General features: G+C 48.7%; 1 protein-coding gene across 2 annotated transcripts in view; it reads right to left on the bottom strand.

Moving 5' to 3' along the window:
• Positions 1–23,657, bottom strand: part of tyro3 (TYRO3 protein tyrosine kinase) — a 285,740-nt gene that overhangs the window by 98,635 nt on the left and 163,448 nt on the right. For both annotated transcript variants that reach the window (XM_086003676.1, XM_086003677.1), the window contains one exon: positions 15,044–15,144. In XM_086003676.1, coding sequence (XP_085859802.1) covers positions 15,044–15,144 — 101 coding nt within the window. The remainder of the gene's footprint in view (positions 1–15,043; positions 15,145–23,657) is intronic.

Here is a 23,657-nt window from a genome sequence, read left to right as displayed (position 1 = left end):
ATAAATTTAATTAATTACATAGAATGGCAGAGCAGGTGATGTGTTGCTGCTGCAATATGTGGGAGCTGGTGGACACCATTGATGCTCACGGTGATCACATTTGCAGTAAGTGTTGGCTGCTCGAGGAATTCCGGCTCCGTGTTGAAGAGCTGGAGTCCGAGCTTCAAACACTGAGACACATCAGGGAGGGGGAGAGTTACCTGGACTCTGTGTATCAGGAGGTAGTCACACCAATTAGATTAATTAATTCAGATGTAGTCCGTGGACAGGGTCAGGATGGTGTGACTAGAAGTGAGGCAGGTACGGGGATCCAGGAGGTAGTGTTGGAGGAGCCGCAGCCCTTGCTCTTGTCCAACAGGTTTGAGGCTCTTACTCCCTGTGAGGATGGGAACAGGGACTGCGGGGAGGATGAGCAACCTGGCCACAGCACCGTGGAGCAGGGGGCCATTCAAGTGGGGGGAGTTAAAAGAAATGTTGTAGTGGTAGGGGATAGTATCGTTAGGGGGATAGATAGAGTTCTTTGCAGCCGAGAGCGAGAGTCCCGAAGGCTGTGTTGCCTGCCCGGTGCCAGGGTTAAGGACATCTCCTCTGGGCTGGAGAGAAACTTGGAGTGGGAGGGGGAGGATCCAGTTGTCGTGGTCCATGTTGGTACCAACGACATAGATAGGACAAGGAAGGAGGTTCTGCTGAGGGAGTTTGAGCAGCTAGGGGCCAAATTAAAAAGCAGAACCACAAGGGTAATAATCTCTGGATTACTACCTGAGCCACGTGCAAATTTGGCTAGGGTAAATAAAATTAGAGAGTTAAATGCGTGGCTCAAAGACTGGTGTGGGAGAAATGGGTTTTGCTTCCTGGGACACTGGCATCAGTACTGGGACAGGAGAGAGCTGTTCTGTTGGGACAGACTTCACTTGGCCAGTGCTGGGACTAGAATCCTGGCGAATCGAATAACTAGGGCTGTAGAGAGGGCATTGAACTAATTAGTGGGGGGGAGGTTTTAAGAGAGCGAAAAATAAAAATGACAGCGGAGAAGGCAATAGAGTAAGGTAGCAGTGGGGGAATTAAAAACCAGAGCGTGTCAGGAAGGGACAGAATGTATAATGATAAAGGTAAAGTAGTAAAAGGGGTAAAAGCAGGAATAAATCGTCAGAAAACATATTTGAATGTTCTTTATCTGAATGCACGCAGCATTCGTAACAAAATTGACGAGTTGACGGTGCAAATAACTACACATGGGTATGATCTGGTGGCCATTACGGAAACATGGCTGCAAGATAATCATGAATGGGAACTAAACATACAAGGGTATTTGACAATTAGGAAGGACAGACAGGAAGGAAAGGGAGGTGGGGTTGCTATGTTAATCAAGGATGGAATCACTGCAATAGTCAGAAATGATATTGGGTCAAAGGATCAGGATAGTGAAACAGTTTGGGTGGAGATAAGGAATAATAAGGGGAAAAAGTCACTGGTGGGCGTAGTCTATAGGCCTCCTAACAGTTGCAACTCTGTTGGTCGGAGTATAAATCAGGAAATAGTTGGGGCTTGTAATAAGGGAACAGCTATAATCATGGGGGATTTTAACTTTCATATTGACTGGACTAATCAAATTGGGCATGGCAGCATTGAGGAAGAGTTCATAGAGTGTATTAGGGACGGGTTCCTTGAGCAGTATGTAACTGAACCAACCAGGGGGCAGGCAATCTTAGATCTGGTCCTGTGTAATGAGACAGGATTAATAAAAATGTCCTAGTAAAAGATCCCCTTGGAATGAGTGACCATAATATGGTTGAATTCCAAATTCAGTTTGTGGGTGAGAGAGTTGGATCTCAAACCAGCGTACTAAGCTTAAATAAAGGAAACTATGAAGGTATGAGAGTAGAATTGACTAAAGTGGACTGGGAAAACAGATTAAAGTGTAAGACGGTACAAGAGCAGTGGTCTACATTCAAGGAGATATTTCACATCTTTCAAGATAAATATATTCCACTGAGGAAAAAGAGGAGTAAAAGAAAAGACAGCCATCCGTGGCTTAGTAAAGTAATAAAGGATAGTATTCGACTGAAAACAAGGGCATATAAATTAGCCAAATCTAGTGGGAGGATAGAAGATTGGGAAGCATTTAAAAGCCAGCAAACAATAACTAAAAGATTAATTAAGAAAGGGAAGATAGATTATGAAAGTAAACCAGCAAAAAATATAAAAACAGATAGCAAGAGTTTCTACAGCTATATAAAAAGAAAAAGGGTGGCTAAAGTGAACGTTGGTCCCTTAGAGGATGGGACTGGGAAACTAGTGGTGGGGAACATGGAGATGGCAAAGACGCTGAACAAATATTTTGTATCAGTCTTTACAGTAGAGGACACTAAAAATTTCCCAACACTGGACAAACAGGGAGCAATGGGGGGGGGGGGAGGAGCTAAACACGATTAAAATCACTAAGGAGATGGTACTCAGTAAAATAATGGGACTTAAGGCGAATAAATCCCCCGGACCTGATGGCCTACATCCTAGGGTCTTGAGAGAAGTGGCGGTAGGGATTGTGGATGCATTGGTGATCATTTTCCAGAACTCCCTGGACTCAGGAAAGGTCCCGGCAGATTGGAAAACTGCTTATGTAACACCCTTATTTAAGAAGGGAAGTAGACAAAAAGCTGGAACCTATAGACCAGTTAGCCTAACATCTGTGGTTGGCAAAATGTTGGAGTCCATTATTAAGGAAACAGTAACAGAGCATTTGGATAAACATTCTTTGAGGATGTAACATACAGGGTGGATAAAGGGGAACCAGTGGATGTAGTGTATTTGGACTTCCAAAAGGCATTTGACAAGGTTCCACACAAAAGATTACTGATCAAGATAAAAAATCACAGGATTGGGGGTAATATACTGGCATGGGTGGAAGATTGGCTATCTAACAGAAAACAAAGAGTTGGGATAAATGGTTCATTCTCGGGCTGGCAATCAGTAACTAGTGGTGTTCCGCAGGGGTCAGTGCTGGGACCCCAACTCTTTACAATCTATATTAACGATTTGGAGGAAGGGACCGAGTGCAACATATCCAAGTTTGCTGACGATACAAAGATGGGAGGGAAAGCAGTGAGTGAGGAGGACATAAAAAACCTGCAAAAGGACATAGACAGGCTAAGTGAGTGGGCAGAGATTTGGCAGATGCAATATAATGTTGGAAAGTGTGAGGTTATGCACTTTGGCAGAAAAAAATCAAAGAGCAAGTTATTATCTAAATGGAGAGAAACTGCAAAGTGCTACAGTACAACGGGATCTGGGGGTCCTGGTGCATGAAACACAAAAAGTTAGTATGCAGGTGCAGCAGGTGATCAGGAAGGCCAATGGAATCTTGGCTTTTATTGCAAGGGGGATGGAGTATAAAAACAGGGAAGTCTTGCTGCAATTATACAGGGTATTGGTGAGGCCACACCTGGAATACTGCGTGCAGTTTAGTTTCCATATTTAAGAAAAGATATACTTGCTCTCGAGACGGTTCAGAGAAGGTTCACTCGGTTGATTCCAGAGATGAGGGGGTTGACGTATGAGGAAAGGTTGAGTAGGTTGGGACTCTGCTCATTGGAGTTCAGAAGAATGAGAGGCGATCTTATCGAAACATATAAGATTGTGAGGGGGCTTGATCGGGTGGATGCGGTGAGGATGTTTCCACTGATGGGTGAGATTAGAACTAGGTGGCATAATCTTAGAATAAGGGGCTGCCCTTTCAAAACTGAGATGAGGAGAAACTTCTTCACTCAGAGGGTAGTAAATCTATGGAATTTGCTACCCCAGAGAGCTGTGGAAGCTGCAACATTAAATAAATTTAAAATGGAGATAGACATTTTCCTAGCAGATAAGGGAATTAGGGGTTACGGGGAGAGGGCAGGGAAGTGGACGTGAGTCTAGATTCAGATCAGCCATGATCCTATTGAATGGCGGAGCAGGCCCGAGGGGCCGTATGGCCTACTCCTGCTCCTACTTCTTATGTTCTTATGTTCTTACTGGGAGAGTGTGCAGGGCATCGAGAACAGCAGACAGAGAGAGACACAGAATTACTGGGAGAGTGTGCAGGGCATCAAGAAGAGCAGGCAGAGAGAGACACAGAATTACTGGGAGAGTGTGCAGCACATCGAGAAGAGCAGACAGAGAGAGACAGAATTACTGGGAGAGTGTGCAGGGCATCGAGAAGAGCAGACAGCGATGCAAGAGGTTAGAGAAGGCAAGTGAATGAGTACTGGAAGTTGTCCTTAATTGGAGTGAGTGAGTGAGTGAATATATAATGAATTATTATTTTGACCTGTTGGCTGTTAACTTGTATTATTTTTTGCAATTACTGGTTTGATTGACAATAAATGCCAGCACCACCCGCATCTCGTGAAAGAATTTTAAAAAAATCAATCTAACGTTACAATCCACCTCACTCTAATGTTACACTCTAGACTAATGTAACGTTACAATCCACCTCACTCTAATGTTACACTATAGACTAATGTCATGTTACAATCCACCTCAATCTAATGCTCCATCAGTGTACCATTACAATCTACATCAATTGAATATTACAAACTGCAGCAAGCCATTAGGAAGGCAAATGGTATGCTAGCCTTCATTACAAAAGGATTTGAGTACAGGAGTAAAGAAGTCTTACTCCAATTATATAGGGCCTTGGTGAGGCCACACCTGGAGTACTGTGTACAATTTTGGTCTCCTTACCTAAGGAAGGATATACTTGCCATAGAGGGAGTGCAACGAAGGTTCACGAGATTGATTCCTGGGATGGCGGGACTGTCGTATGAGAAGAGATTGAGTAAACTAGGCCTGTATTCTCTTGAATTCAGAAGAATGAGAGGGGATCTCATTGAAGCATACAAAATTATTACAGGGCTTGATAGGGTGGATGCTGGGAGAATGTTTCCCTTGGCTGGGGAGTCTAGAACCAGGGGCCACAGCCTCAGGATAAAGGGTAGGCCATTCAGGACTGAGATGAGAAGAAACTTCTTCACACAGAGGGTGGTGAATCTTTGGAATTCTCTACCCCAGAGGGATGTGGAGGCTCAGTCATTGGGTATATTCAAAACAGAAATTGATAGATTTCTGACTAGTAAAGGCACCAAGGGATATGGCGATAGGGCCGATGAATGGAGTTGAGGTCGAAGATCAGCCATGATCTTATTGAATGGCGGAGCAGGCTCAAAGGGCCGAATGGCCTACTCCTGCTCCTATTTCTTATGTTCTTATGTATTATTGAACTTGGACCAATCACATTCCACAGATGGCTTTTCCTTAGTCCCAACAGCACGAGTATCCATGGTTTTCATGTGGGTTAAAATTCCTCTGCGTGCTGCTTTAAGTACAGTGGCTATTGCCAATTCCTGCGTGTGCTTTTTTAACAATGTGATTAATGCAAGGGTAGGTGAACAGATGGTTTCGATTTAAATGTTTTACACAGAGGGAGGCGAATGTGTGGAACAGACTGCGCACAAAGACAGTGGAGGCGGATAGTGTCAGCAAATTCAAGACAGGGCTGGATTTATTTTTGGTAAAATAAGCAACTGAGGAGGTATAAGGGAAGGATAAAAATTGCAATCAGCAAAGTGCGTATACGAGCGCTTAACACACCCGCACCACTGGGGGGTCTGTCTTACAGATCTACTACTCCGGAAAATAAATTCCCAATCTCGTTGCAGGATTCTTAAATTAATTTTGGTCTTTGTGTCCTCAGTTTTCTACTCACAGTTTAAATCTAATAATCTAGAATCATACAATCGTACAGCATAGAAGGAGCTTGTGCCAGCTCTTTGAGAGAACTATCCAATCAGTCCCAAAATAATTCACTGCGTAAAAAAATTACTCCTGATCTCACCCTCTGGCTTGTTTGCCAATTACCTTAAATCTGTGTCCTCTGGTTACCAATCCTTCTGCTACTGGAAACAGTTTCTCCCTATCTACTCGATCGAAACCCTGTTTTATGTCCTTATTTAATCTCTGGACCTCTGTCTGTTATTGTCCTCCATCTGTGTTCCTTGCATCCTGTCTTATCCTGGTCTGCAACCTGACCACATTCACTTTGATGAAGGATCTAGCCCAAGACCTTTCTGACTCAGATACATTGCATGAGCAGTATGTTCTGTTTGTGCTCTCTCAGTATTGGAAGGTGAAGGATGTGATCATAACATATACTGGTCTAGCACCATTCCATCCCATATGTCCCACGGTGCTTTACAGGGTATCGAGGGCACCTAACAGGAAATGGGAAGGAAGTCAAGGGGAGGTGACTGTGGTAAACCACTGTCGTTCACGGTGTTCACTATTGTTGTTGTTGTCGTTCACTCTTGTTTCACTGTTATACCTGACTATGCCTCAGCTGACTCCGCCCTTGGCTACCTGGTATAAGGACGGCTGCATGGCAGCTCTCTGCCATTCGGTCGTCCACTAGAGGCATAGCCCTGATCTGTTTGTAGTTGCATTCAGTAGTTAATAAAAGCCTGTTGTTCTGAACTCTACTCAGCCATTTATTAGAATCGATAGCGCATCAATTTTATTAACTACTGACAAAAATAAATAAATAACGATGCTGCAGATACTTAAGATCAAGTGCCTGGAACTCGACCCGCAAGAACCGGACTCGCCTGCTAAGTTCTCACACTGGTTGAACTGTTTTGAGTCTTTTCTGGCTGCATCCGGCGAGGCCGTCGCCACCGACGCCGACAAGCTCAGGGTGCTGAATTCGAAAGTAAACCACCGAGCTTTTGCCCTTATCCGGGACGCTATGAGCTACCAGGGGGCTATCGACATTTTAAAGGAACAATATGCACGCCCGGTCAACTATGTTTACGCAAGACATCTCCTGGGGTCCCGCAAACAACAGCCCGGGGAACCCACAGAAGCATACATACGGGCGCTGAAGGAACTCGGCCGAGCCTGCGAATGCAAGCAAGTATCAGCCACGGAACATACGGAGGAGCTCATCCGGGACGCCCTCATTGCGGGCCTCAGGTCCACTCACACACGGCAGCGACTGCTGGAAAGTAGCGAGCTCGACCTGAAGAAGGCGATTTCACTCACCCTTTCGTTGGACGTAGCCCATCGGAACATGGAGGCCTACTCCCCGGACCACGCGGCCGCCTCGTGGATGTCGCGGCCGCCGCCATCTTGGGACGTGGCGCCGCCCCGGGCCCCGGCCCCAACTGCTGCAGCGATGTCCCGTCCGAGCCAGAAATGTTATTTCTGTGGCCAAACCAAACACCCCAGGGCGCGCTGCCCGGCGAAAATCGCTGTCTGCTCTGCCTGCGGTAAGAAGGGACACTACGCTGGCGTCTGCAGAAGTCAGAAGACCCCTACCTTCAGCAGCGCCGCTTGCGATTCGTGGGAGCGGCCATCTTGCCTTCCTCCAGCCTCGTGGGGATCGGGATCGTCATGGGCGCCGCCATTTTGTCCTTCTTCTCCGACGCCGCCATTTTGTCCGCCATTTTGCCAACGGGCCCCCGACTCACCCACCGCCTCACCGGGGTTTTACAGCGACGCTCCCGACTCCACAGCGGCCTCCATTACGCTGGATCAATCCAGACTCCATCAGCTAGCCAGGTCCACGATGGACATCCAGGTAAATGGCCGCGCCACAACTTGCCTTTTTGATTCCGGGAGCACGGAGAGCTTCATACACCCTGATACGGTACGGCATTATTCCCTCTCGGTCCTGCCAGCGCGCCATCGGATCTCCATGGCCTCAAAATCTCACTCAGCAGACGTCGGCGGCTACTGCGTAGTGACCCTTTCGGTGAGGGGCTCCGTTTATAAAAATGTAAAGCTCTTCGTCCTGCCACATCTCTGCGCTGCCGTTCTGCTGGGGTTGGACTTTCATTGTCACTTTAAGAGTGTCACCTTGACATACGGTGGACCTTTTCCCCCACTCACTGTCTGCAACCAGCAGTTTTTAAATTGCCCACCGCGCCCCACCTGTAGTCTCTCCACCCTCAAAATCACATCCCCCCCCTGTTCGCTAACCTCACCCGCGACTGCAAGCCTATCGCCACAAAGAGCAGGCGATACAGCACCGGGGACAGATCCTTTATAAGATCTGAGGTGACGCGGCTCCTGAAGGAGGGGATTATTGAGGGTAGTACCAGCCCCTGGCGAGCTCAGGTGGTAGTCGTTAAGACCGGCAACAAGCAGCGCCTGGTCATCGACTACAGCCAGGCAATCAACAAGTACACCCAGTTGGACGCATACCCTCTCCCCCGCATAGCCGATATGGTTAATAAGATAGCGCAATATCGCGTTTTCTCGACCATTGACCTCAAGGCAGCATACCACTAAATCCCTATCCGCCCTGAGGACCGCCAGTACACAGCTTTCGAGGCAAACGGCCGTCTTTTTCACTTCCTCAGGGTTCCTTTCGGCGTCACCAACGGTGTCTCCGTCTTCCAGAGGGAGATGGACCGGATGGTCGACGAGAATGCGTTACAGGCCACGTTTCCCTACCTGGACAACGTGACCATCTGCGGCCATGACCTGCAGGACCATGACGCCAACCTTGATAAGTTCCTTCGCACGGCCCAACTCCTAAACCTCACGTACAACAAGGAAAAGTGCATATTCCACACAACCCGCCTCGCTATCCTTGGCTGCGTGGTGGAACACGGAGTCATCGGTCCTGACCCTGACCGGATGCGCCCCCTGATGGATCTTCCCCTGCCCCACTGTCTCAAGGCCCTCAAAAGGTGCCTGGGCTTCTTTTCCTATTACGCCCAGTGGGTCCCTCATTATGCGGACAAAGCCCGTCCACTTATCAAGTCCACTTCCTTTCCCCTGACGGCGGAGGCCCGCTCAGCCTTTCACCGTATAAAAGATGACATTGCCAAGGCCACCATGCACTCGGTGGACGAGTCCATCCCCTTCCAGGTGGAGAGCGATGCATCCGACTTTGCCCTGGCCGCTACCCTTAACCAGGCGGGAAGACCCGTGGCCTTCTTTTCACGAACCCTCCAGGGCTCCGAACTCAGACACTCCTCTGTGGAAAAGGAGGCCCAGGCCATTGTGGAGGCGGTGCGCCACTGGCGGCACTACCTGGCTGGAAAACGATTTACCCTGCTTACTGACCAGCGTTCAGTTGCTTTTATGTTCAATAATCAGCAGAGGGGCAAAATCAAAAATGACAAGATTTTGAGGTGGAGAATTGAACTTTCCACCTACAATTACGACATCTTGTACCGGCCCGGGAAACTCAACGAACCCTCAGCTGCTCTATCGCGAGGCACATGCGCCAACGCGCAGATCGATAGACTACGGGGTCTCCACAATGACCTCTGCCACCCGGGGGTCACCAGGTTCTTCCACTTCATCAAGGCCCACAACCTGCCTTACTCCATCGAGGAGGTCAGGACCATGACCAGGAGCTGCCCAGTCTGTGCAGAGTGCAAGCCGCGCTTCTATATGCCTGACAGAGCAAACCTGATCAAGGCCACCCGCCCCTTTGAGTGCCTGAGTGTCGACTTTAAAGGGCCCCTCCCCTCCTCTGACCGTAATGTGTACTTCCTCAACATAGTTGATGAGTACTCCCGTTTCCCTTTCGCCATCCCCTGCCCGGACATGACCACCGCTACGGTCATTAAATGCCTGCACAACCTCTTTGCTTTGTTCGGTTTTCCCAGCTATATTCATAGCGACCGGGGCTCGTCCTTCATGAGCGACGAACTCCGTCAGTACCTGCTCATGAGAGGTATTGCCTCAAGCCAGGCCACCAGCTACAACCCCCGGGGGAACGGACAGGTTGAAAGAGAGAACGCGACGGTCTGGAAGGCGGCCCTCCTAGCCTTAAAATCTAGGGGCCTTCCGACCTCCCGTTGGCAGGATGTCCTACCTGATGCGCTCCACTCCATCCGGTCACTGCTGTGTACTGCCACCAACGCCACCCCCCATGAGCGAATGTTCGTTTTTCCCCGGAGGTCCACATCCGGTACCTCACTACCACACTGGCTGACGTCCCCAGGGCCCGTCCTGCTGAGGAAGCATGTAAGGTCCCACAAAATGGCTCCCCTGGTAGAGAAGGTTCACCTCCTCCATGCCAACCCCCAGTACGCCTACGTGGCATACTCGGACGGGCGGGAGGATACAGTCTCCATTAGAGATCTGGCACCCTCGGGGTCCACTGACCCGTCACCATTGCCCTCCACCACGACCCCCTTCGACACGGCCCAAAGTTCAGTAGACCCAATTCTCACCCCTGTCCATTCCACCCCAGTAGACGGCATGCCGCGACCCCAGGACCCGCCGGAGTCCACTCGCCCACCCAACACCAAAGGGGACGATACGCCGGTGCTCGATCCCGTTCAAGATGCGTCGTTGGAAGCTGTACCATCTCAACCGTCGCCACGAAGATCTCGACGGCAAACGAGGCCGCCCGACAGACTCACCTACTCGAACTTTTGATACACTTCACCCCGCCGGACTTAATTTTAAACGAGGGGTGAATGTGGTAAACCACTGTCGTTCACGGTGTTCACTATTGTTGTTGTTGTCGTTCACTCTTGTTTCACTGTTATACCTGACTATGCCTCAGCTGACTCCACCCTTGGCTACCTGGTATAAGGACGGCTGCACAGCAGCTCTCTGCCATTCGGTCGTCCACTAGAGGCATAGTCCTGATCTGTTTGTAGTTGCATTCAGTAGTTAATAAAAGCCTGTTGTTCTGAACTCTACTCAGCCTTTTATTAGAATCGATAGCGCATCAGTGACTAAAGGCATAGTCAAAGAGACATGTTCACCCATTACCCCTGTACTCGCTGACCTACATTGGCACCCGGTCCAGCAATGCCTCAACTTTAAAATTCTCATCCTTCTTTTCAAATCCCTACCTCTTTAACCTCCTGCAACCCTACAACCCTTCAAGGTCTCTGCGTTCCTCCAATTCTGGCCTCTTGCGCATCCCTGATTTTCATCGCTCCACCATTGACAGCCTTTCCTTCAGCTGCCAAGGCCCTAAGTTCTGAAATTCCCTCCCTAAACCTCTCTGCCTCTCTATCTCTCTCTCTCCTCCTTTAAGACACTCCTTAGAACCTACCTCTTTGACCAAGCTTTTGGTCACCTGCCCTAATATCTCCTTATGTGGCTCGGTGTCAAATTTTGTGTGATAACGCTCCTGTGAAGCACCTTGGGACATTCTACTGTACTATGTTAAAGGCGCTGTATAAAGGCAAATTGTTGTTGTTTTGAGGAGGCTTTTGAAGGAAGATAGTGGCTATATAAATGGAACTCCGGAATACAGGAGTATGATATCTGAAGGTTCTACCACAGATACTAGAGCAGAGGGAGAGGGTGATGAGCTTGACCATGAAGGAGAGGCATTGGAGGAGACCGGAGTAATTGCAAAATGACATGGAGTGGTCAGAGGGGAAAAAGAGGGACAGTGTTGTAGTCGCAGTCATATAAGAATCATCATTGTTTTTGATCAGGGAGGTATTGATGCTGTGGGTGGGACAAAACCCAGAGTGAAGGGATTCGTAGGGAAGATCATTTGTTTTTTCTTTGGAAAGATAGACATGGAGTTGGGTGGGAACCTTAGAGATATCAGTTTCAAGGCAATAGTTAGAGAAGGTGAAGTGGTCAATGGTGGGCTTATGGAGGGGGCAATGATGGCAATTTTTGGAAGGGGGAAGAATGCCAAGGAGAGGGAGATTCAAAGGTAGCCGAGTGGTTAGGAGCTGGGTTGGAAAGGGGTTACAAGTTTCATAAAGATAAGTCTAATAATAGCTGGAGGGGGAGAGAGGGAAGAAAGTGCAGAATCCTTCATATTTGAGGTCATAAAGGTGGCTGTTGTACCAGGGGAATAGTTGGGATGAGAGGGAGTTGTGAGGGATCTGGTGGAGACGAGGGTATGGATGTCAACAAACCAGAGGAGAGAGAGTTGGAAGTTGGCAAGGATGGCGTTGCAGGAGCTGGGAGGTTATTATTGGCTGGGGTGGAAGCTGGTGGTAGAAGCGGTGGAGGTGGGCAAGGGGATATGGATGATGAGGGAGATGAGAAAGTGATTGAGACTTAAGAGTCACCGAGGCCTTCAACAATCAGGAAATGGCCTACTTCTTAATAGACTTCAAGACCGTAGATCAATTCCAAATGCAATTAGAGATGTGATGAAATCAATTCTTTGTGTCACAGAGAAACTCAATGTTCCAACTATCTGTAGGCCACAGTGATTAGATATTAACATGTCCTTTCTCAGCCAACAGACACTTGGATCTTAGTGCTCCCAATTAGTTGTAAGTTGTGTAGATGGAAACAGGAAGTTACAAAGAGACATAGACAGACCAAAGAGTGGGCAGAACTGTGGAAGATGGAATTCAATGGGGGGGAAGTGTGAGGTCACCCAGTTTAGATCGGAGTAAGACGAATCAAAATATTTTCTCCGTGGTGAGAGTCATGGGGCTGTGGAGGAGCAAAGAGATTTGGGAGTCCATGTGCATAGATCACTAAAAGCTAGTGCACACTTACAAAAAGTATTCAGAAAGGCTAATGAAATGTTGGCCTTTATCTCAAGGGAGCTGGAATATAAAAATGAAGAAGTAATGCTTCAGTTGTACAGAGCCTTGAACATCCCCCATCTGGAGCACTGCCTTCAGTTCTGGGCACCGCACCTCAGGAAGGATATATTGGCGTTGGAGAGGATGCAGCGCAGATTCACCAGAATGATACCAGGGCTTAGAGGGTTAAATTATGAGGAAAGTTTGCATAAACTTGGCTTGTATTGCCTTGAGTTTGGAAGGTTGATGGCAATGCTCCCTTTAATTTGTTTGGGGTGCATGGCCCCTTTAAGGGGCTGCGCGGTCCATTCAAAATACAGCGCACGCGCGGTTATCCCTATTTAGAAGCCGGTGAGCCAGCTGCACAGGAGCTGCAGAGCTGCGTAGCTTAAAAAAACTTTTTTTTTAATTCGTTCCTGGGATCTGGGCATGGCTGGCAAGGCCAGCATTTATTGCCCATCCCTAGTTGCCCTGGAGAAGGTGGTGGTGAGCCGCCTTCTTGAACCGCTGCAGTCCGTGTGGTGAAGGTACTCCCACAGTGCTGTTAGGGAGGGAGTTCCAGGATTTTGACCCAGTGACGATGAAGGAACGGCGATATATTTCCAAATCGCGATGATATGTGACTTGGAGGGGAACTTGGAGATGGTGGTGTTCCCATGCGCCTGCTGCCCTTGTCCTTCTTGGTGGTAGAAGTCGTGGGTTTGGGAGGTGCTGCTGAAGAAGCCTTGGCGAGTTGCTGCAGTGCATCTTGTAGATGGTACACACTGCAGCCACGGTTCGCCGGTGGTGGAGGGAGTGAATGTTTAAGGTGATGGATGGGGTGCCAATCAAGCGGGCTGCTTTGTCCTGGATGGTGTCGAGCTTCTTGAGTGTTGTTGGAGCTGCACGCATCCAGGCAAGTGGAGAGTTTTCCATTACACTCCTGACTTGTGCCTTGTAGATGGTGGAAAGGTTTTGGGGAGTCAGGAGGTGAGACACTCACCGCAGAATACCCAGCTTTTGACCTGCTCTTGTAGCCACAGTATTTACGTGGCTGGTCCAGTTAAGTTTCTGGTCAATGGTGACCCCCAGGATGTTGATAGTGTGGGATTCGGTGATGGTAATTCCGTTTAATGTCAAGGGACGGTGGTTAGACTCTCGCTTGTTGGAGATAGTCATTGCCTGGCACTTATGTGGCGCTAATGTTACCTGCCACTTACCAGCCCAAGCCTGAACGTCGTCCAGGTCTTGCTGCATGCGGGCATGGACTGCTTCATTATCTGAGGAGTTGTGAATAGTGCTGAACACTGTGCAGTCATCAGCGAACATCCCCACTTCTGACCTTATGATGGAGGGAAGGTTATTGATGAAGCAGCTGAATATGGTTGGGCCTAGGACACTGCCCTGAGGAACTCCTGCAGTGATGTCCTGGGGCTGTGATGATTGGCCTCCAACAACTATAACCATCTTACTTTGTGCTGGGTATGACTCCAGCCAGTGGAGAGTTTTCCCACCCACTGACTTCAATTTTACTAGGGCTCCTTGATGCCACACTCGATCAAAAGGGCAGTCACTCTCACCTCACCTCTGTAATTCAGCTCTTTTGTCCATGTTTGGACCAAGGCTGTAATGAGGTCGGGAGCCGAGTGGTCTTGGCGGATCCCAAACTGAGCATCAGTGAGCAGGTTATTGGTGAGTAAGTGCCGCTTGATTGTACTGTCGACAACACTTTCGATCACTTTGCTGATGATTGAGAGTAGACTGATGGGGTGGTAATTGGCCAGATTGGATTTGTCCTGCTTTCTGTGTACAGGACATACCTGGGCAGTTTTCCACATTGTCGGATAGATGCCAGTGTTGTAGTTGTACTGGAACAGCATAGCTAGAGACGCGGTTAGTTCTGGAGCACAAGTCTTCAGCACGACAGCCGGGATGTTGTTGGGGCCCACAGCCTTTGCTGTATCCAGTGTGCTCTGCTGTTTCTTGATATTGGTTCAGGGGTGATTTAATTGAGGTGTTTAAAATGATAAAGGGATTAAATAGGGTAGATGTGGAAAAACTATTTCCTCTGGTGGGAGAATCCAGAACAAGGGGGGAGAATCTTAAAATTAGAGTGAGGCTGTTTAGGCATGAAATCAGGAAGCACTTCTTCACACAAAGGGTAGTGGAAACCTGGAAGCCTCTTCCCCAAAGGCTGTGGATGCTGGGGGGCTATTGGAGCTTTGAGACTGAAATCGCTAGGTTTTTGTTAGTAAAGATGCTAAAGGATATGGAGCAAAGACAGGTAAATGGAGTTGAGGTGAAGATCAGCCATGAACTAATTGAATGGCGGAACAGGCCTGAGGGGCCGAATGGCTGACTCCCGTTACTATATCTTACAAATGGATTACAATGATTCTTGCTCAGGATCACAAGGCTTGGGATTATCTACATTTGTGCTGCACTACTAGATTTGATGCTTCACTGCCAAACTGGCTACAAACAAAGACAAATCGATGTCTACAGGTGAATAAAGTAATCAAATAGCCAGCGGCTTCACATACATGTAGCCTCGATGCGCTCTGCTCCTCTGCGGTTGTACACTCTTCCTGCCCGGTACTGTACCATTGGACCCACTCCATTGGAAACAGGATCAAAGGCTTCTCTGTGGAGAGAATGACCAGATAAATCAGCAGCTGGAGTCACAATACAATATTCCCATTGAAAAAGTGCACAAAATCATCCATAAAGTTACAAAGAGGAGATACTTGTATTGCTCAGCCCTTCCCGCAAGAAGATATTCATACACTGATTGATGCCTATCGGTCCCCACCCCTAGGGTGATATTTGTAGACAGACTGGGGTCCCTCAGTCCCCTCCCCTAGGGTGATATTTGTACACAGACTGGGGTCCCTCAGTCCCCACCCCTAGGGTGATATTTGTACACAGACTGGGGTCTCTCAGTCCCCACCCCTAGGGTGATATTTGTAGACAGACTGATGCTTCTCAGTCCCCTCTCTAAGGTTATATTTGTACACAGACTGGGGTCCCTCAGTCCCCTCCTCTAAGGTGATATTTGTACACAGACTGGGGTCTCTCAGTCCCCACCCCTAGGGTGATATTTGTAGACAGACTGATGCTTCTCAGTCCCCACCCCTAGGGTGATATTTGTAGACAGACTGATGCGTCTCAGTCCCCTCCCCTAAGGTTATATTTGTACACAGACTGGGGTCCCTCAGTCCCCACCCCTACGGTGATATTTGTAGACAGACTGATGCTTCTCAGTCCCCACCCCTAGGGTGATATTTGTAGACAGACTGATGCTTCTCAGTCCCCACCCCTAGGGTGATATTTGTACACAGACTGGGGTCTCTCAGTCCCCACCCCTAGGGTGATATTTGTACACAGACTGGGGTCCCTCAGTCCCCTCCTCTAAGGTTATATTTGTAGACAGACTGGGGTCTCTCAGTCCCCTCCTCTAAGGTTATATTTGTAGACAGACTGGGGTCCCTCAGTCCCCTCCTCTAAGGTTATATTTGTACACAGACTGGGGTCTCTCAGTCCCCTCCTCTAAGGTTATATTTGTAGACAGACTGGGGTCCCTCAGTCCCCTCCCCTAAGGTTATATTTGTAGACAGACTGGGGTCTCTCAGTCCCCTCCTCTAAGGTTATATTTGTACACAGACTGGGGTCCCTCAGTCCCCACCCCTAGGGTGATATTTGTACACAGACTGGGGTCCCTCAGTCCCCACCCCTAGGGTGATATTTGTAGACAGACTGATGCTTCTCAGTCCCCTCCTCTAAGGTTATATTTGTAGACAGACTGGGGTCCCTCAGTCCCCTCCTCTAAGGTGATATTTGTACACAGACTGGGGTCTCTCAGTCCCCACCCCTAGGGTGATATTTGTAGACAGACTGATGCTTCTCAGTCCCCTCCCCTAAGGTTATATTTGTACACAGACTGGGGTCCCTCAGTCCCCACCCCTAGGGTGATATTTGTACACAGACTGGGGTCTCTCAGTCCCCACCCCTAGGGTGATATTTGTACACAGACTGGGGTCCCTCAGTCCCCTCCTCTAAGGTTATATTTGTAGACAGACTGGGGTCTCTCAGTCCCCTCCTCTAAGGTTATATTTGTAGACAGACTGGGGTCCCTCAGTCCCCTCCTCTAAGGTTATATTTGTACACAGACTGGGGTCTCTCAGTCCCCTCCTCTAAGGTTATATTTGTAGACAGACTGGGGTCCCTCAGTCCCCTCCCCTAAGGTTATATTTGTAGACAGACTGGGGTCTCTCAGTCCCCTCCTCTAAGGTTATATTTGTAGACAGACTGGGGTCCCTCAGTCCCCTCCTCTAAGGTTATATTTGTACACAGACTGGGGTCTCTCAGTCCCCTCCTCTAAGGTTATATTTGTACACAGACTGGGGTCCCTCAGTCCCCTCCTCTAAGGTTATATTTGTAGACAGACTGGGGTCTCTCAGTCCCCTCCTTTAAGGTTATATTTGTACACAGACTGGGGTCTCTCAATCCCCTCCTCTAAGGTTATATTTGTACACAGACTGGGGTCTCTCAGTCCCCTCCCCTAAGGTTATATTTGTACACAGACTCGGGTCCCTCAGTCCCCTCCTCTAAGGTTATATTTGTAGACAGACTGGGGTCCCTCAGTCCCCTCCTCTAAGGTTATATTTGTACACAGACTGGGGTCTCTCAGTCCCCTCCTCTAAGGTTATATTTGTAGACAGACTGGGGTCTCTCAGTCCCCTCCTCTAAGGTTTTATTTGTACACAGACTGGGGTCCCTCAGTCCCCTCCTCTAAGGTTATATTTGTAGGCAGACTGGGGTCCCTCAATCCCCTCCTCTAAGGTTATATTTGTAGACAGACTGGGGTCCCTCAGTCCCCTCCTCTAAGGTTATATTTGTACACAGACTGGGGTCCCTCAGTCCCCTCCTCTAAGGTTATATTTGTACACAGACTGGGGTCTCTCAGTCCCCTCCTCTAAGGTTATATTTGTCGACAGACTGGGGTCCCTCAGTCCCCTCCCCTAAGGTTATATTTGTAGACAGACTGGGGTCTCTCAGTCCCCTCCTCTAAGGTTATATTTGTACACAGACTGGGGTCTCTCAGTCGCCTCCTCTAAGGTTATATTTGTAGACAGACTGGGGTCTCTCAGTCCCCTCTTCTAAGGTTATATTTGTAGACAGACTGGGGTCTCTCAGTCCCCTCCTCTAAGGTTATATCTGTAGACAGACTGGGGTCCCTCAGTCCCCTCCTCTAAGGTTATATTTGTACACAGACTGGGGTCTCTCAGTCCCCTCCTGTAAAGTCTGTGGGTTGTGCAGTTAATAAATACACAGACTTCAGAAGTAACAAACAAACAGGTCTTTACTATTCGAAGGTCCGGGCGAATCTGCCCCAGCAATCATGCCACAACACTTATATACTGGTGTGGTCAATATCGGTATTACAGTATACAGAAGCCAAACAAATAGTGCCACCCGAAAGTAGTCCTCTTAAAGGTGAACAGTTACATTCAATAGTTCCCTTAAAGGTAGACGGGTCCATACACTACAATCCTCCCTTTTTAGCTTATTACTTACTAAGTCCATAGTGAACATACATTCTAACATATATACAGGTTTATGTAAGACAGTTCATAGATTCAGTCTTTCCGGGGGTTTCCGGATTCTGTCAGGATAACGCCGCAGTGGTGTCGTCATTTCAGACGGGCTAGGAGGTGCTTCTGGCAAGGTCGATTCGGCTTGAAAAGCCGTGTCAGGTTCAGCTGACTCCAGTATCACTAGGTGTTCTGGGTATCTCAGTTTCAACATTACCCGGATAAGGTGGTGAAGTCGGTGGCCCATTTGTGGCGGACCCTATGATTTGGTCAACATGGCGCCTTATTATATTGTCTCCAATGTCCACGGTGTACATCAATGGCCCCAGCCTTTTCCCAATAGTTCCAGGCTGCCATTTCTCAGTACGGTAGTCCCGGGCCAAAACTCGTTGACCGATCTGGAAAGATCTAGAGACCCTGTCGTTCATGCCCTGGAATTGCCGGTTCTCTACGTCTCTTCTGACGTTTGGTTTTAGTAAATCCAGCCGGCATCTTAGGCGTCTATTACAGAACATCATTGCGGGAGTTTGATTTGTGACCGCATGTGTCGCATTTCGGTATGCCAACAAAAAGCTATCCACCTTATGTTGCAGACTTATATTTTCATTACTCATGGCTTTTACGGCCTTCTTGAAGGTCTGGACAAACCTTTCAGCCAATCCATTGGAGGCGGGATGGTATGGGGCTGACGTGTAATGTTTAACCCCATTGCTCTTTAAGAATTTCTTGAATTCTTCGGACACAAATTGTGGTCCATTATCAGAACAGATCTGTTCCGGCAGGCCATTCCGAGCAAACATAGTCCTTAACACTGCGATGGTTTTTTCCGTCGTGGTGGTGGTCATCTTAATTACTTCTGGCCACTTGGAGTGGGCATCCACCGCTATTAGAAACATCGAGTCCATAAATGGACCAGCAAAGTCGATGTGTACTCTTTGCCAAGGCGATGAGGGCCACTCCCATGGATGCAGAGGAGCCTGGGGTGGTGCGTTCTGAACCCTCTGACATCCAAGGCAGTTCTTCGTGATCTCCTCTATGTCTCTATCAATGCCTGGCCACCACACAAACGCTCTTGCTAGATTTTTCATGTTTACTCCCCCCAGATGTCCTTCGTGCAGCTCCTTTAGCACCTTCTTTTGGAGTTTGGGTGGAATCACCACTCTAGATCCACACATCAGGGTTCCTCGACACACTGACAGTTGTTCTTTCCTCTGTGCAAATGCTTGCAGTGTTGGTTCGCTCTGTGCTGGCCATCCCTCCACCGTTACATCATAGACTCGTGAAAGAGTCGGGTCATTCCTTGTCTCATTCTCAATCATTGAGTTTGTTATCGGTAGACACTCCACTATGGATGAGTGGAACAACTCTACTGGGTCCACAATACTCGCTTCTTCTACCATCGGCAATGGCAAGCGTGACAACCCATCAGCATTTCCATGCTGTTTAGACCTTTTGTACTCAATTTCGTATTGGTGTGCCCCAAGTAACACGGACCACCTTTGTAACCTTTGTGCTGTCATGGTGGAAACGGCCTTATTTGGGTTGAATATGGACACCAACGGCTGGTGGTCTGTCAGCAATGTGAACTTTTTACATTGTAGGTAATGGTTGAATTTCTTCACGCCCCACACAAGACTGAGGGCCTCCCTATCTATTTGGGCGTAATTTCGCTCCGCGGGTGTCAATGATCGGGATGCGAAAGCCACTGGCCTTTCCGAGCCATTTGGTAGCCTGTGCGAGAGTACTGCCCCAATTCCGTACGGGGAAGCATCACAAGCTAGACGAAGGGGTAATGCTGGGTTGAAATGAGCCAACACTTCTTCAGAGGTAATCAACTCCTTGCTTCTGCGAAAAGCCTTTTTGCATTCTTCACTCCACTTCCATGGTGTTTCTTTCCGCAACAGGTCATTCAGCGGATGCAGTACCGTGGATAAATTTGGCAGAAACTTGTGATAGTAATTAATCAACCCCAAGAATGATCTTAACTGTGATACATTTCCTGGAGCGGGGGCCTTCACAACCGCTTCTATCTTTTCGGGTGACTTATGCAGTCCCTCTCGGTCAATGACATGACCGCAGTATGAGATCCGTTTTTGGAAGAACTCACACTTCTTGCGATTAACCCGAAGGCCATACTCCTTTAACCTGGTGAGTACCAGTTTCAAATTCGTGAGGTGTTCTTCCTCATCTTTTCCCGTGATTAAAATGTCATCTAAGTAGCACTGCGTGCTTGGAATTCCTTGTAACACCTGTTCCATGGCCCTCTGCCAAATCGCTGGCGCCGAAGCTACCCCAAAGACCAGTCTATTGTAGCGATACAAGCCTCTGTGAGTGTTGATGGTGAGGTACTGGCGTGACTCTTCCTCGACCTCCATCTGTAGATATGCTTGAGCCAGATCTATTTTCGTGAAATGTTTCCCTCCAGCCAACGAAGCAAAGATATCTTCAATCCGCGGAAGCGGGTATTGTACCGTGTGAAGCACCGGATTCACAGTAATCTTGAAATCTCCGCAGATACGGATCTTCCCCGGTCCCCCTGGCTTATTACTCGGTGAGGACTTCATGACGGGAACAATGGGCGTGGCCCACTCACTCCAGTCCACTTTTGACAGAACCCCTGATCGTTCAAGTTCTTCCAGTTCTGCCTCCACAGCTGGTCGTATTGCATAAGGTACTGATCTGGCCTTAAAAAACTTTGGGCTTGCATTTTCTGCAATCTTAACCTTTGCTTTAATACCTCGCAGCGTTCCCAGTCCTTGCTGGAATACCTCCTTAGCTTCGTCCAATATTCTGGACAACCGTTCAGGTTTGACATCCTCTTTTTCGGAATCCACCGTCATGGTGTTTAGTGACTGCCAGTCCAATTTTATTTTTCGGATCCAGTCCCGTCCCAGAAGTGGTGGACCTCCCTCAGGCAACACATACAGATCTAACCGGTGGTGAACTTTATCCTGGTATCTCACCTTAACCTCTATTTTTCCGATGGGGAATACTTTGTGCCCCGTGTATGTCTGCAGCACTAGATCCGTAGTCCGTAGTGGAATATGCTTGAAAAACTTTTTAAAGTCATGCTTATTCATGACAGTCAACGCCGATCCGGTGTCTACTTCCATTTTTACTTGGACCTTCTCAATCTGTAACGTTATCCAAATAGTTTGTCGGTCGGCTTCATTGCTCACGTTGTGGATTCTCAGACTGTCCAGTCCTTTGTGTTTGGAGTGTGAGTCCGACTTCTGTTCCTTCAGACTCTTCCTAGTCGCCTCATGTACCTTTCTGTACCATTTTTGTGAGGACTCGTTATTGTTGTACGTCGTTCCTGACCGGCACACTTTAGCTATGTGCCCGATCTTGCCACATTTCCGGCATTCTTGGTTTTTACCCCAGCAACGCTTCTGGTCGTGTGTTGCCTTCCCACAACGATAGCATTTCGTAGTCCTCGAGGTGATGTGGTCCACCCCTAGTGCCACCGCCTTCCGCTGCATTTCCGCCGTTCCTTTCGCTGCGGCTTCGTGCGATGCAGCTATAAGGACAGCCCTGTCAAGTGTGAGGTTGTTCTCTTCCAGTAGTCGCTTTTGCGTCCCTTCTTTGGACAATCCACATACGAACTTGTCTCGTAGTGCCTCTGTCAGATTCCCTCCGAACTGGCAGTGTTTCGCTAGCCTCCGCAGTTCGACCAAGTATTCCGCGTTGCTTTCGTCTTCCTTCTGCGTTCTCGCATAGAATCTGAATCGTTCAGCCAGTATCAACGGTGCGGGGTTCAAGTGATCCTTCAGCACTGCTACTATATCCTCGAAAGTCTGATCCGCCGGTTTAGCTGGAGAGAGAAGATGTTTCAACAACCCGAATGTTTTCGCACCCATCATGTTAAGTAAGGTTACAGCTTTTTCCTCCTTAGCTATTTTGTTAGCCTTACAATGTATCTCAATACGTTCCACGTACGTGGGCCAGTCTTCTATTTCGGAGTTAAAATCGTTGCTGTCCCCACGCTTAGGCATCTTCCTTTCTTTGGGTACAACACAAATATTTCTTTAAATTCTTATGTATTTTTTTTTTTCTCTAAGATGGCGGCTTTTCCCGCGAATTTGGCGGTTTCCCGCTCTTCCTTTCTCTCCCCGCCCACTTCAATGGCGGTTTCCCGCTTCTGTCGGCTCCTCCGCCTAATGGCGGCTTCCCGCATTTCTTCCTGGTGGAAGGGGTACGCTTTCCCTGCAGCGGACAGGTTCAGCCGCTGGGCTGGCTCTCGCACAGCTCCCCCTACTCGGCTCTGTCTTCTCCTCCCGCCCGCACGGCTCTACCGGCGCTGGGTACACCCCGTTAACGGAGGACAGTTCAGCCGCTGGACTGGCTCTCGCGCAGTCTCTCACCCCGTTTTCGGCTGGGTCTCTCTCCCACTCCCGCACGGTCGGTTTTGCCGGCTCTGAGTACCCCGTTGGTGGAGAACAGCTCAGCCGCTGGACTGGCTCCTCGCAGTCTCTCTCTCCGCACCCGGCTCTCACCCGCACGGTTCCCGTTCGCCTCCCCAGCCCTCTCGCAGACCGGTGTTTCCCTCCCCCGGCTGCGGCTGGGTTTCTCTTCCCGCGCCTACTCGCAGGCTCAGCGCTTCGTGGCTGCGGTCGCTGCCCGGATTTTTCCCGCCGATCGCGGTCCGGCTGTCACCCGACGCCATTGGACCCGACTTTTGGCCGGCACAGCTCCCCCTCGACCGAGGTCGAGTGCTCTGCCCTTATCCTCCAGATACTTCTACACCTTCCCCTACTGACAGTCTCTTCGGCCGCCTTGTTTCTTGCTGGTCGGCTCACTCCGCACCGTGGCAGAAGGGTAGTCAGTGCCTGTTGCTGATACAGCTTTTTTTGTTAGTCTTCCTGCTTTCTGTTGTTGCAGCCTCGTGTTTTCTTTTGGTAGCACGACGAGGGCGGTTGTCTCTCTTCGACGCTCTTCGTTGCTTTTGGTAATCTTGCCGCAGGGTACGATCGGACTCGTCGCCACTGTAAAGTCTGTGGGTTGTGCAGTTAATAAATACACAGACTTCAGAAGTAACAAACAAACAGGTCTTTACTATTCGAAGGTCCGGGCGAATCTGCCCCAGCAATCATGCCACAACACTTATATACTGGTGTGGTCACTATCGGTATTACAGTATACAGAAGCCAAACAAATAGTGCCACCCGAAAGTAGTCGTCTTAAAGGTGAACAGTTACATTCAATAGTTCCCTTAAAGGTAGACGGGTCCATACACTACACCTCCTCTAAGGTTATATTTGTAGACAGACTGGGGTCCCTCAGTCCCCTCCTCTAAGGTTATATTTGTAGACAGACTGGGGTCCCTCAGTCCCCTCCTCTAAGGTTATATTTGTACACAGACTGGGGTCGCTCAGTCCCCTCCTCTAAGGTTGTATTTGTAGACAGACTGGTGTCTCTCTCTGTCCCCTCCCCTAAAATTATATTTGTACTGACTGAGGTGTCTCAAAGGATCAGAGGTGGAGGAACGAAAAATAAGTAGTGAAAAATAATGAAATTACCCAACAGATACTCCAACATCATCTTAATTAATTCATTAAAAAAT

The sequence above is a fragment of the Somniosus microcephalus genome, chromosome 12 (assembly GCF_052327205.1).
Source record: "Somniosus microcephalus isolate GS21.2 chromosome 12, FLI_Smic_1.0, whole genome shotgun sequence".
In the NCBI taxonomy this organism is placed as follows: Eukaryota; Metazoa; Chordata; class Chondrichthyes; order Squaliformes; family Somniosidae; genus Somniosus; species Somniosus microcephalus.
This window is presented reverse-complemented; position numbering and strand designations above follow the sequence as displayed.